This window comes from Dermacentor variabilis, chromosome 4 (assembly GCF_050947875.1).
Source record: "Dermacentor variabilis isolate Ectoservices chromosome 4, ASM5094787v1, whole genome shotgun sequence".
In the NCBI taxonomy this organism is placed as follows: Eukaryota; Metazoa; Arthropoda; class Arachnida; order Ixodida; family Ixodidae; genus Dermacentor; species Dermacentor variabilis.
This window is the reverse complement of record NC_134571.1, coordinates 204,157,624-204,172,775: the sequence shown is the minus strand read 5'-3', so window position 1 is coordinate 204,172,775 and position 15,152 is coordinate 204,157,624. Positions and strand designations below refer to the sequence as shown.

The window sequence follows — 15,152 nt, the reverse complement described above, 5'->3', positions numbered from 1 at the left end:
GTGACGTCGGTCTCCCTCGGACGTCTAGCTGACTCCGCTTCCATCGCCGAAGGTCTCGGGAGCGGCGGCTCCCGAAAACACGCAAAAATACTCGCAAAGTGAGAGCAGTAGAAAACGGGGTTCCACACAAGAGCCACTTCTTCGTCTTCCTTTATTATTCATGTTTTAGAGAGTGTGATACGGCTGCTATCAACTATGCCTCTCAGTGCCCAGACATAGCTATAAGTTGCAACAGGTTTATGTTTCGTGGAAAGGTGAGGGGGGGGGGGTAATGGTAAGTACAGTGCGCGACAGAATTTTACGTTCCTGGTCCAGTTAGAAGCGTTGCAAATAACAGCGGAACAGTCATATACAGGCAGCTTTTTAAAATTATGCGACATATTTACAGGAAACAAACTTTTATTGCAACTGTTTGAAAGAAACAGCTTCGCTGGAAATTTGGTGGTAAATCTCCAAGGTCGCACGCATTTGCTATTTTTTTTTGTTCTTGTGAATATTGCAAGTCATAATTGCAAGTCATAATGAATATTGCATGTTGATGGTACTTCGGTGCGTATAACCCCGAGAAACTATTACCTAAACAAGCGATATGCTAGTTTAGGTAACTAGCTGTATATATATAGTAGCTGTACACTTATACATCAAGTCTAGTTCTTTGTTTAATTATTTAAATAGTTTGTAGCAAATGTGTATTTTTTATGTGCGCTGTAGTGCTACTACTGGGCGGGATCAGGGACTGCTGCCAGGCACGCATTCCCTTTTGTTCTTGTATCATCATGAGGTTTTATATAGTTGAAATAAATAAATGCAAATTCAAATAATATTTCAGGCTCCCATGGCTCCCCATCTGTGACTGATAAGTGTGTCTGCCTGTTAAATATAATAACTTACAGACGCACCACACACATACACACACCGATATATATATATATATATATATATATATATCGAGACAGAGAGAGAGAGAGAGAGAGAGTTAAATCGTTCGTGGTTTGCCCCCCTCTACTCGAGAAATAGTTGATACGCCACTGCATATCGAAGATGGAATATTTGCTTCGCCTGCGCTCCGCTCATCACAGCCAGCCATCGCCTTCGTCCCGAGTGCCCGTTGGCGACTCGTTGATTGTCAAGGACGATAGCGTGCCGGCGCTGCAGTGGCAAATCGGCACAGTGGTCGCAGTGTTCCCAAGCAGGGACGGCGTCGAAAGAAACACAAATGCCATGTGATCATCCAGTTAGTTTCCCATATAATTATAACATGCAAGAATAATCTTCTTAACTCGTACGAACCGATAGTTTGGTTATACCGAACTATTTCAGCCGCCACTGGCGCCTGTTGCTTGCCTCAGCGAGCCGCTCGAACCGGCCGACTTGAAAGAGGAACCTCTACCAGCTACACGAGGAGCAAGTATGCGTGTTTCTGCGAAGATAAAAAGGTACAATAGCATGCATCGTCGACGACTTCGAAGCCTGCAGAGCTGGCATTATAGAAGCAGTTCCAAATATACCGAGGACGCTGCGCACGAGTCACAAGAAAGAACCAGTTCCGCACAGGACGTAACTGATTATGCCCTGAATACACTGCCGCATTTTTTTTTCTTCTACAACATGAAAGCGCCAATTAGTTTCTGAGCCGGTTAGGCGAAACTTCAGATTTTCGACGGCGCGTACACTTGCTCAGCACCATGCAAGCAACAATCACTCAATAGCTTCACTGAGTGCATAAAGCAACAATTTGTATTATGCAGATCAAGTAAATGTCCCTTTTTTACGTCCGCCTCTGTTTTGACGTGTTTTACGGCCTGTTGTATCGTAAATAAGTTGGTACTCCAGATTTTGAGTTGTTTCGATCACGGCTAGGAATTAAGACTAACTTCTGATAGGACGAGCACACTTTCGCGTTTCTGTGCTGCCACCTTCGGCACCAGAACCGAACCGCATCGTACACATTGTCGCCCTCGAGATCGGCACCGCGAAGCGTCGCGTTTCGGAGTGTTCCCGAGCGGTTGCGGTAGGCCGTCGACAGCTGGCTGTGCCAGTCTGCTTCGATCCTCGGGACAAAAACCCACGGACGTGAGAGGGCAAGGGTGGCGCGACGTCCTTGGGGCAGACCCCGCTGTCACCACCGGCGGCCGAATGGGCGTGCCTTTAGTACGCGCGCACGAGAAGCGGCGCGGCCGCTTTCTCTTTTCGCGGGGCGGCTGAAGACAGCGGCGGCCTCTAGCGATCGTCGCTGCACCCGCTGTCAGCCGTGCTCGCTCGAGTACGCGCGAGCGTCGACGGTCGCCGTCCGTTGTGGCCGCGCGTGTGTGTCCGTGTGTCTGACGTAACATTGTGTCTCGTGTGTGGGATGACAGAACGATGACACACGGTGATATAAAGAAGCCACGATGAAGAGGAACGAGAGCGGAGTCTCCCGCTTCGGATCGTTCTTTCGCCGGCGGACGCTGCGGCGGGTTCGAGACAGCACCGACAACGACGTGAGTTCGCTGCACAGCGCGTTTGAAGCCGTGCGCCTACTCGCCTTGCCGTTTCACGATGAGCGCGCGCGCGTGCGTTAGATCAGAACGGAGGCTGGCGCTGATTCAATGCATGCGCGTATCGCGGCGGCTCGCTTTATTTGGGACAACCCCCCGCCGCCGCTGTGTGTGCCGCCCGAGCCGGCTACGTTTTATTTACTGGCGCCGTGCCCGGCGCTTTCGGCCGTCTCAGTCGATGCGAGATGTGTGTTCGTGACGGCGCCGCGGGGGACGTGCGGTCGCTCCGACTCCCGGTGCCGGCCGTGCATCCCGCTGTTTTGCATAACAGAACGGCATCGGTGTGGAAGCGAGCTGTGAACGCTGTGTGAAGAACCCGCGCAGTGTGAAACAGCGCGAAGCCGGGTACATTACTTTTCCGTCTAAAGGGTAATGTCATACTTCCGGCCATCGTTATAATGAATGCATACATGTCGTGCGATCGCACCTGGTTTAAAAGCGCAACTGACTTCTTGTTTCGCGGTATGTGCGAGACTGTACGATCCTGTCTACTTATTGTTCGCAACGTTCTTGTTTTACTTCTCATTTTCTGGGCGTGCGCAAACTAGACGTTTCTCGGCGCGCTCGCACACCCGTCTGCCCTCTCGACACACAGAACCCTTCCGTCGCGTGGAACGCAGCTGCTCTTCGGATTGTTTCTTTGGCGAGCGCGATATGACGCTCCGCGCGAGCGACAGAACACAGACGCACTTCGCTGCAGTGACGCGGGATGTTTGAAGAGACTGCGCTGCCGACGGAAACGTACGCGATTCGAAGAAGGCAGACGCGGCTGAGCAAATCTGCGAGCCAGGCTGCGGCGGTGGCGAGTACTTTTTTTTTTTTTTTTGCTTTACTCGTTTAGCATCGAATGCGCAAAGCGGGGCACTTTTCGTTGGAACTCACTCGAAGTGCACGTTTGACTAAAACGTTTGTCTATGGTTAACAAAAAGAGACTCAATAATGCCGCTAACAGCCGTTAAAGTTGTTTATTAAATGACGAGATCATGGGAAAATAGACCACCAAAGGGCAGGCAGTATCAATTATAAAAGATAAACTAAAGAAAAGCGAAAAGAAAAAGAAGAAAAACCGAGAAAGAAACGCTGAAATAATGAAAAAAAATTGTGGATCTCGGTGATGTTTCACTCCGCCACCGAAGTATATTCATTAATTCGTTCATTCGCTCAGGCTCACGCTTATCAGACAGGGCAGTGCTACAACCTGAAAAAAAAAAAAAAATAAGAAAACACCTCCGGCTGCCATCATTTCTATGCGTGAAGTTGTACTTTATTTGGAACAGGGTGTTCATCGAACAAATTAGCTCGAATAATTGATAGCTGTTAATGCGAGAAGTAGTGAATTATTTCACCGCTGTTTCCCTCTTGTGAACTGTTATGATTTGGATGCGTCCCGAATTAGACGACAAAACGTGTACGGTCGCATCAAAGGTCGGCATACCGGCGCCGAACTGATACAGCACAAGCTGCATCTTTCACGTGCCAAGCATAAGTCGTATCGATAAATGTGTGCTGCAGATGACGTTTGTTCACTCGAGAGGACCAGTTAACGTTGCTGGCGTTATTGTGTGGAAATCGATGAATGCGTTGCCTTCACAGACAGCGCGAGTCTCACGAGCTCTTTATGGCGTATTACTTTCATACGAGCAAACAAGAAAATGTTAAAGGAAATGAGGAGGAACTCGAGATTCTTTTTTATGTTTCACAAGTGGGACGCACTGACCTTTTATGGCTAAAAAGCACTTCCTTGATTGTTTTATTTACTTTACAGTAACGTATGCTATAAAAACACGTGGACGAATACCCTAAATTGGTCGCCCAATGCGAGGTGTCTTTTGAGTTTGCTTAGAACATACAAAGCAGGTCAGTATCAAAAAGATTGAGACAAGAGAATAATAATAATAATAATAATAATAATAATAATAATAATAATAATAATAATAATAATAATAAAAGAAACTGTGCATTACTAATCACATCTTTTGCCGACTACACAACAGTAACATTCATAATTTAAGTGAAACACTAACACGTTTCTCAATTTACTCCGTTTCACAAAACAGAATCTTCAGCAACACGGACCGTTACCAAAATTCTTGGTTATTTTTGTTTCTTTGTGTTAGCTTGTTCTACACGTTTGCACCGCCAAATTCATTAATTATTTGGGCGTATGTGCATCGCACCAATTACGCAAATTGAAATTTGCCCTGGGCGCATGCCTGTTCTTTCGGACTGGTAAAAAGAACACGCTGATTGGAAGTGGGGGGCTACTGTTGATGATTATATTTATCAGCAAAGAAATTCTGTAGGTTGCAATAACATTTCGAAATGTACAGTCAACAGCAAAAGTTTGCTGGCTCCGGCTTACCCTTCAAATGTGAATTCCTGCACTGGTAAGGCATGACACTTCGTATATGATGAATCGCCGTGTAGGTGGCGAAGGCTACTGCATGCTGGAACATTTAATTCGAGGCTGTGTGACCACGCTTCGCGAGAGCTCAGCTTCTTGACAGATCTTGCGTCCCGTAAACTTTTGCGCTGGACTGTACATTTGAGAAGAGGTTTATTGGCGGCTCCTAAGGCAAAAGCGCGGCGACCGGGAACGGCGAGACAGCCCGAAGCACTGTCCAAAAAAAGGCGACAGTAATCAACAGCGCGAGCGGGGCCGAGCCGCGCGTTGGCGATGTGTCTGTGCCGCGAGGCGCGTCTTCTTCTTCACAATCTCCCCCCGGACAAAAAGAGCCATCCTGGCGCCTTAAGAATCAGGAGGCAGAGAGTCGTGGTAGGGCTTGAGACGCGAGACGTGGACAATGTCACGTCCACGCCGGCGCAAGTCTTCAGGTGGTGACAGTGGCTCGATTAGAAAATTCACCGGAGATGTTTGTTCCAAGACTTGGTAAGGCCCTTCGAATTTTGGGACGAGTTTTGAGGAAAGCCCCGGAGTCTGGAAAGGCACAGACAACCACACAAGAACGCCTGGAGCGTAGGTGGTGTTCGGAAGCGCGTCGGTGCGGTTTTCTTTCTGGCGCTGCTGTTGCTCGGCCGTAAAGGAGCGCGCTAGCTGGCGGCATTCTTCGGCCTGTCGGGCGACGTCGGACACAGGTAGACACTCGGAGGCGTCAGAACGGTATGGAAGGAGCGTGTCGATGGTATGCGTAGGCTGGCGGCCATACAGGAGGAAGAAAGGTGAAAATCCCGTAGTGGCCTGGATCGCGGTGTTGTACGCGAACGTGATGAATGGAAGGATGCGGTCCCAGTTACCATGATCAGATGCCACGTACATCGACAGCATGTCACCAAGTGTGCGGTTAAATCGCTCTGTGAGTCCGTTAGTCTGGGGATGGTATGCCGTGCTTGTCCGATGAATAATACGGCATTCCGAGAGCAAACTTTTGACGACTTCGGAGAGGAAGGCGCGACCTCGATCGCTGAGGAGTTCTCGAGGTGCGCCGTGTCGAAGCACGAAGCGATGTAGAACGAAAAAGGCTACATCCCGTGCCATAGCACTTGGTAAAGCAGCAGTTTCGGCGTAGCGTGTCAAGTGGTCAACAGCAACTACGATCCACCGATTGCCGTCTGGAGTCATAGGAAGCGGGCCGTATAGGTCGATGCCGACGCGATCGAAGGGTGTGGTAGGGCACGGGAGCGGCTGCAAGGCACCAGACGGGCGTAAAGGCGGCGATTTGCGGCGTTGACAGTCAAGACAGCACCGAACAAACTTTTGTACAAAATTGTACATGCCGCGCCAGTAGTAGCGGTGGCGAATTCGTTCGTACGTCTTGAAGACTCCGGCGTGGCCACACTGTGGATCGTTGTGGAAAGCGGCACATATTTGTGACCTTAAGCTGCGGGGAATCACCAGAAGCCACCGACGGCCTTCAGGAGAGTAATTGCGTCGGTGGAGCAGCTGGTCTCGAATGGCAAAATGAACTGCTTGGCGTCGGAGGGTTCGGGATACAGGGATAGTCGATGATCCAGAAAGATAGTCGAAAAGAGACGCGATCCACGGGTCACGACGTTGTGCGGTGGCAAAGGAGTCCATGTCGAGAGATGAGATGGAGTGTGCGGAAGTTGTTCCGCAGGCCGAGTCTGGAGGTAAAGGTGAACGAGACAGGGCGTCGGCGTCGGAGTGTGTTCGCCCACTGCGGTATACGACGCGAATATCGTACTCCTGGATGCGTAATGCCCAACGGGCTAGGCGGCCAGTGGGATCTTTCAAGTTGGCAAGCCAACAAAGCGCGTGGTGATCTGTGACCAAGTCGAATGGGCGCCCGTACAGGTAAGCTCGGAACTTGCCAAATGCCCATACTAAGGCCAAGCACTCTTTTTCGGTCACGCTGTAATTGGCCTCAGGCTTCGCCAGCGTGCGACTCGCATAGGCGACTACGTATTCGGGGTAGCCTGGCTTTCGTTGGGCGAGGACGGCGCCGAGACCGACCCCGCTGGCATCTGTGTGTACCTCAGTTGCAGCCGACGGGTCGAAATGGCGAAGAATAGGTGGGGAGGTGAGAAGACGACGCAGCGTAGCGAAGGCGGAGTCACATGCAGGGGACCAGGAGGAGAGGGTGGTGTCACCGCGCAGAAGCTGAGTCAATGGCGCCATGATCGATGCGAAATTCCGAACAAAGCGCCGGAAATATGAGCATAGGCCCACAAAGCTCCGAAGTTCTTTGATGGTCTGAGGCTTCGGAAACTCAGCGACAGCTCAAAGTTTTGCAGGATCGGGTAGAACGCCGTGCTTGGACACAACGTGGCCTAAAATGGTGAGCGCTCGCGCGGCGAAGCGGCACTTCTTGAGGTTGAGTTGGAGGCCAGCGTTCGTTAGACAGGTCAAAACAAGTCTGAGGCGGAGCAAGTGAGTCGGAAAATCAGGCGAGAAAACCACGACATCGTCGAGGTAACACAGACATATGGACCACTTGAGGCCACGCAGCGTGTTGTCCATGAGTCGTTCAAAGGTGGCAGGGGCGTTACAAAGCCCGAACGGCATAACGTTAAATTCATATAAGCCGTCAGGCGTAATGAATGCGGTTTTCTGGCGATCGGCTGCAGCCATCGGTACCTGCCAGTACCCCGAACGCAAGTCAAGGGACGAGAAGAATTCTGCTCCCTGAAGACTGTCGAGGGCGTCGTCGATGCGCGGCAAAGGATAGACGTCTTTGCGCGTTACCTTATTTAGCCGACGGTAGTCGACGCAAAAGCGAATAGACCCGTCCTTCTTGCGAACTAGAACGACAGGCGATGCCCAGGGACTGTGCGAAGGTTGAATAACGTCACGGCGCAGCATATCTTCGACGTGGGTGGTAATGACACGACGCTCTTCGGCCGAGACGCGGTAGGGTCGTTGACGTAACGGCTGATGTGAACCGGTGTCAATGTAGTGCTGCACTTCCGACGTGCGGCCCAAGTGAGGTTGTGAAACGACGAAAGAACTTCTAAAGTGGTGCAGGAGAGCAAGAAGGTCGGCGCGTTCGGCAGGTGTGAGGGTATCGGCGATGGCACTCGAGAAAGCATCCTTGGACGTCTCTTCAAGCGCGGAAATCGAAGACGACTGGCCGGAATCGACATCAAAAGAGTCTCCGGGGACGTCAACCAAAGACGAAGAGTCGAGGAGTTCCACGATGCCAAGGCATTCACCAACGAGCAATGTAATAGGCGCACAGAGGGGATTGCAAAAGTATATATTGCTACAGCCGCCAGCCATGTCAAGTGTTGCGAAGGGTAGTCGGAGAGATTTACGGCTCATGAAGAGGTCGGAAGGTGTGAAGACGACCGTTGCATCAGTGATGGCATCGCAAGAGACGGGTACGAGAGCGAAGGAGCCAGGTGGAATATCTGTGTCCTCGCGCATGGTAAGTTTAGAAGGGCGGTCACAATCTTCGTGCAAGGGTGCGTCACAAGGGGAAAATTCAACTTCGGCACGTGCGCAGTCGATCACGGCTTTATGACGGGATAAGAAGTCCCAGCCGAGGATGACGTCATGCGAGCAGCTGGGAAGAACAATGCACTCGACTATGTAAACAATGCCGTGAATAAGCACACGTACGGTACAGGCTGCGTGCGGAGTGACGTGCTGAGCGCTTGCCGTACGAAGCGACAGTCCAGAAAGCGGCGTGGTCACCTTGCGCAGCGAACGGCACAGTTTGGCGGCTATCACAGAAACGGCTGCGCCGGTATCCACAAGAGCGAATGCAGGAACACCTTCTACACTAATTTCGATCACGTTAGCAGGACAGGCGCGAGGACTTAGACAGTTCGAATGGGGCGCAGTTCTTGCCTCGTGAACTGCGACGTTCAGTTTTCCTGGTCAGGTGGTGCGGGTCGCCGACGCATCGGGGAGAGCGAGCGTCGGCGAGGGGATGGCGAGCGACGCGAAGGAAATTCTGGAAGGTCAGCACGAGCATACGGTTGGTGGGAAGGAGTGGCGTATGGGCGAAAGGGCTGGCTGCCGTACTGGAAGGGCCGAGAGGCGTCGCCGAACTCTTGAGGCCGACGTCGGCAATATCGGGCGACGTGTCCAGGAGTGCAGCAAGAATAGCAGATGGGACGATTGTCAGGCGTCCTCCAAGGATTAGCTCGCGGTGCGGTCCAAGATGCAGCGTGGGCTTCCGGTGGCACCGGTTGGGAATGGGTCGCGAAAGACGCAGGAGGAGGCCTGCGTACGGCCTGCGCGTACGTAAGAGGCGCAGCCACAGGCAGGACTGGCTGCGCATAGGTGGGAGGAGTCGCGGCAGGCTGCACTGCCAGAGCAGAGTTGAGATTCGTGGCTGCAGGCGGCTGATGGTGTGCGGAAGGGACAACTTGAGCGACCTCTTCGGAGATGAGAGTGCGGAGCGTGTTTGGAAGACGGGAGGTGGGCTCCTGAGTGAAGGGGACTAAAGAAAGTTGGCGGGCAACTTCCTCACGCACGAAGTCCTTGACCCGTTGAAGTAATGAGCATGGGTCGTACATGCTGTCAAGGCTTGCCAGCAAGTCGTCGCTGCCCAGAGCACGCCGAGTCGAAGCGCGTTGCTTCCGTAACTCATCATAACTTTGGCATAGGCTGACGACTTCGGACACAGTGCGCGGATTCCTGGCTAGAAGCATCTGGAAAGCGCCGTCATCGATGCCCTTCAGTATATGGTGAATTCGCTCAGCTTCGGGAATTGCCGCGTTGACTCGTTTACACAGGTCCACGACGTCTTCAATGTAGCTCGTGAATGTTTCTGCCGTCTGCTGTGCTCGGGCGCGCAAGCGTTGTTCAGCGCGCAGTTTGCGAACAGCGGGTCGGCCGAACACTTCTGTAAAGGTTGTCTTGAAGATTGACCATGTGGGTAAGTCGCTTTCGAGGTTGTGAAACCAGAGTTGCGCAACACCAGCCAGATAAAAGATGACGTGGGTTAACTTCGCTGGATCATCCCACTTGTTGTGCGCGCTCACCCGTTCATATGACGCCAACCAGTCTTCGACGTCTTCGTCGTCTGCACCGCTGAAGATCTTGGGGTCGCGTTGTCGTGCAACGCCGGTGCAAGTGACGGACTGTGGCGTCGGCGCCGTTTGGGATGAGCTGTCGGTCATGGCGGGCGATAGCGTTCTTGATCGCAGCTCCAGGGTTACAAGCGACGGGGTTTGAGTCCCAGCACCTCCACCAATTGAGAAGAGGTTTATTGGCGGCTCCTAAGGCAAAAGCGCGGCGACCGGGAACGGCGAGACAGCCCGAAGCACTGTCCAAAAAAAGGCGACAGTAATCAACAGCGCGAGCGGGGCCGAGCCGCGCGTTGGCGATGTGTCTGTGCCGCGAGGCGCGTCTTCTTCTTCACACATTCAACGAAAGCAGCTGAAAACCATTCTGAGATCTTCTAGTCACGAAGAGACGCAAGGGAGAACTTAGGCTATAACAGGTAGAATTTCTTTTGAGTGCTCCAATTTAACAGAAAATTGCGTGTGACATATATGACACAATCCTAGCCCTTGAGTTAAATTATTCGATGAGGCGGCCCACTTATACGAGAAATAAAATAGCATAAATATCATAATTACACTAATTAACTTCTAAGGTAATTACTATGCGGTACATATTTCAATTTACGAATTGCAGCCAGTGAGTTCGGAAAGCGTACCCACTTGTAAAGAGTTCTCAGGACTGTACCAATTTCGAGATGTTAATTTTCAGTGTCCGATGAAGCTCATTGGCGTTCCAGTTTGTTGCTTCAACGCATAAAAAACAGCGTTTTCTGTAAAAAATGTAAGTGGAACAACAATGCATTTTTACCGCAGGTTTGACGCCGCATATCACGAAGCCGGTGCCAGCCTCAGAGTTCTTTCCAAGTAGAAGGTCTTTCAAAATCACTAGCTGTGATTCGCACATTGAAATACGAGCCGTGAGTTGAATAATTTAAAGTTAATTGATAGAATTATATTAATTATTCAATTAAGTATTTTGATTCCTCGTTCAAGTAATGTCCACCTCATCGAGCAATTTAACTCGGGAGTTAGAATTGTGCTATCTGCAACAAGAGGCTTCTAAAAATTTTGGTGCAGCTCAAACAACAACAACAACAACAACAACAACAACAACAACAACAACAACAACAACAACAACAACAACAACAACAACAACAACAACAACAACAACAACAACAACAACAACAACAACAAAGAAGTAGAAAAGGAAACGCCATAGACCCGTGCCCTAGACATATAAACCCTCGGTACACTGCGGGCGTCGCGCCAGGGCATGTCGCGCGAACTTGTGCCTGACGATACCGGGGTGATGTGCGGTTGGCAGCTGGCGCTAATTCTGCACGTGCTGATCGCGCGTTCGTGCCGCTTTGCTTGAATCGCTTGTGACAGCTGCGGGAATTTCCGGGCTGGCATGGCTTGCTCAGCGCTACGCGCGCCTGACTTCCGCTGTACGCCGTTTGTGCTCGTCACACCTTCTTTGCCCGTCGGCGCTCAGATGGTGCGCTGCGCTGTCTGCGTGGCTGAGCGCGCACGTTGACAGCGGTTAGCAAAATGCGAGCTGCAGAGCTTCGCTTCAGGACCCGACGTTGTGCTGCTACTAACTGCCGTAGCAGATTCCTTCGCTCCCCGTACAAGCTAACGGGCGTCCGTCGTCAAGGCGCAGACATTGAGCGACACGTGTTGTCTGGCGCTAGTGTGTAGGGTACGTCTTCACGTTGTGTCGGAGTCAGTTTGCCGGTTTTTACGGAGGAAACCAGCACGAGGTGAACGAGAAATAGGTGCTCCTCGGCCTTTTTGAACTGGGATATAAACGATCGACATCGGCGCTTCGCCTTGTCTGTCCCGGTGTGTGTAGTCTATGGAGGTCGAACGCCTCCAAAGGCGGACTTTGCCAGGGATGTCCCGAGCGAGCAGCGACAGTCGGTGACGGCTCGCTTCCTCCGAGCGGAAGAGGTGATAAGGGCCCGCGCTTCCTGCCCCAGCGGGAAGCTGGCAGACGACGACGGGAAGCACGCGAGCTGCGCGCACCGTGTAATAAGTGTGCCGGGACCTGCGAGGTCGTTAGGTCCACTTTACGCCGGCATTCGAGGCTGCGATCACCGCATGCATACGCGACACGCGACCGACTTCAGCTTACAAGTCCACACAAGAGGCGCATGGTGGACCCGTTTCTGACACGTCTGCAGCAGTGTTGCCTTTTTAACGATTTTGTCGCCGAATTTAGCGACGTTCTTGTGCGTTTAGAAACGAATTGTTCTATTTAGCGACCGGCGACTTCTTCTGGCGACGTGGCAGTGCAATTGACATTTTAAATTATGGGGTTTTACGTGCCAAAAGCACTTTCCAATTGTGATGCACGCAGTAGTGGCGTACTCCGGAAATTTGGACCACATGGGGTTCTTTAACTTGCACCTAAATCTAAGTGCGCGGGTGTTTTAGCATTTCGCCCCCATCGAAATGCTGCCGCCGTGGCCGGGATGCGATCCCGCGACCTCGTGCTGAGCAGCCCGACACCATAGCCACTACGCAACCACGGCGGGCAGCAATCGACATTCTAGCGACTTCGAAGTCACAAAGGTTCCTTCGATAACGGTCTTCTATAGAGCGCGCTTGAGTGCGGTCAAAAGTAAGCGGCAATATAATTGGGTGCACGGCACCCGGTCTCTCTGACCACGGTGAAGCAACGGTTGCTTTCACATCTTCACGCTGCTTCACAGCACGGTGGCCTTCACATAAATCACAGTGTGCTCACAAAAATGCGTGTTTTTTATTATTACTTTATTTACGAAACCAATTTCAATGAGTCTTAACGCTCCGCGTGTTCTGCAGTTTATCAAAATACGTTCGATTGGTGGACATTTGCAAAATTAAAGTACAAAGAGTTTAGCCAAGCCAAGCGCAATCAACTTTATGGTGAGATCTATAGAACTCAGCAAATGAATGAGACATATCGACTGTAGGAAGGCGTAGATATTGGAGCGGCTGGCCTTGTTCGCGATAGTCTGAACGTACTGCTTCCTTACCGCATGGGTTCTGGACAAACCAATATCTCGAGGAACTTAATAGGTACAGCAGTGGGCGAAAGCACATAGCGTCTGGCCTGCGTAACGGTCACGCATAATTGTCGTCACCGTTCAACATGCGACCAAATGCGTGTCGCCAAATGTAGCTCTCTTTTCAGCAGTACCGAGGACTGAAAAATCGTCGTGATAATGCGGACCAAGAGCCTTTGTGTGCTAATAAAATCAGATTACGTGTGCTCTTTTGATTCGTGCTGCATTTGTGCCCTGACAGTCTGAAGGTAAATGCCGGATTTCAGCTGTCAACATCCGTTGTTGCGTAAGTAGAATATTAAAGCAAAAGCACACTACACACTGCTGGTAAATCACAGTTAATTCACTGGTAAATTCACCTTACCGACAAGGACCCTTGACAAACGTAAGACGTTTCTGTGAGTGATTTACGTCACGTATATGTTGTACTGTTCAAGGATGCCTACGTTATGTAAATGTACTAAAAAATTCAGCGACAATATTAGCGAATTCTCAGCAAGATCTAGCGGAAATTTAGCGAGTTTTTCGTCTCAATTTAGATGCCTGCTTAAAAAAAATGCCACAGGTGTGCGCGTAGCTCTACAATTCCCTTCTTCAGCAGCAGTTCGTACCTTGCGAGGAGGAACCGTATGGTGTACCGATAAGTAAACGAAGGTATGCAGACTATGTGACGCACATGTCACATACCCTTGGCACGGTATACGTTGCTGTTGATGGTGATGGTTTGTTGGCATCCGCTTCGAAACGGGATGGGGACAAACAGTCACCCCTAGCCTGCTTGAGTTTGCCAGGCCCAGCTACGAGCATGCATGCGACTTCTATATGCAATTGCTGCATGTCAGGACATCTGGTGGAACATGACGGAATTGCAGTGCATAGTTTGTACGTATCGACGCCACGCGGTGCGCTTGTCAAAGGGCACGATGCGATGGTAATTATTATGATGATGGTGATTTAATGATGTTCCCTTTGAAACGGGACAGTGAAAAAGAGTCACCTAACCTGCTTGAATCAATCAGGCATGCCATACTTGTTTTTCATTACATTAGGATTTATGCATCTCCATAATCTTCTTTCTCTTCCCCAAACCTTCAGTAACTGCCTTGTACCGCTACCTGTGCATCTGTTACGTGGCGTTCTATCTGGTGTAATAATATGCAACTTGCACTGTAAAAATTACGGCAACACTGGCCTGCAGTCTTCGCGATGGTCTCGTTCCCTTCACGACAGCGGTGGCTTAGCGTCTGTGACATTCTGTTGCAGAGCTCATGGTCGTGTGTGGCTTCGTTTCCTTGTCTTGGCGACCGCATTTAGATGACGGGCGGCCACAGACCGTCCGAGGATTATTGTCGAAGTCGAGCGCTAGCTCCCCGGTAGACCTGCTGAGGACACTTGTTGGACTGGGTCTCTTGGTTGATGCCGCCAGCGGTGCGGGTGCCGTGACGGTGCACTCCAGGATTGGCCCGCGCCATTAAAATACTTTCGAGGATGCATACGTCGTGTATTGGTATCGGCGTCGGCCCGCCAATCCACCACGTCTGATTGCGCTGTCTCCGGGTGTCGGCCCAGTTTCCTCGGCCAGGCAGCCGTGCTGACTACCAGATGAATTTATTGCACGTAAACAGTAGCTCTTGTACAACAACGTCAATCCTTGCAACCAGCGCCTGCGCGCACATAGCCTGCAGCCATATATCTGATGCCAAGTGTTTTCATCGGATGGCACAACTTCAGACCCAAAAAGTGCTTCACTGGGCGCCATTTTACAGGAAGGCCACTTCGCGGTTCGAGGGGTGGCTGACCCACGCGTCGCCATGCTTGATTATTCTATACGCATCTTCTTTTTCGCGCGATAATGTGCACTTCTGCTCAGAGGTTATGCTTGAACACGTCTTGTCATGCTCGTTCACTGTAAATTCACACCGAGGATACCCGGGATGTCCACTTCGCTCCAGTCCTGCGTCAACCGACGCCACGCCATCCCTGCTCTTTTTTTTTTCCCCCCCACTCGCTGTAGACTTCTGACGTGCTCGGCTGTGTGGGTTCGTTCTCTTGACACCCACTCTGTTTCATTAGCCGAGCACCTGTTATGCGTTCTACGCAATACCCAAGCTGTCAAGCTCCAGCT

The 15,152-nt window shown here is 51.1% G+C and overlaps 1 protein-coding gene across 1 annotated transcript in view; it reads left to right on the top strand.

The window, feature by feature from the left end:
• The first annotated feature begins 2,197 nt into the window (after window positions 1-2,197).
• LOC142580062 (transient receptor potential cation channel subfamily M member-like 2) overlaps window positions 2,198-15,152 on the top strand; it is a 240,765-nt gene continuing 227,810 nt past the window's right edge. Inside the window, exon 1 of the mRNA XM_075690827.1 lies at window positions 2,198-2,480. Within this exon, the coding sequence (XP_075546942.1) occupies window positions 2,391-2,480 (90 nt within the window). The 5' untranslated portion in view covers window positions 2,198-2,390. The remainder of the gene's footprint in view (window positions 2,481-15,152) is intronic.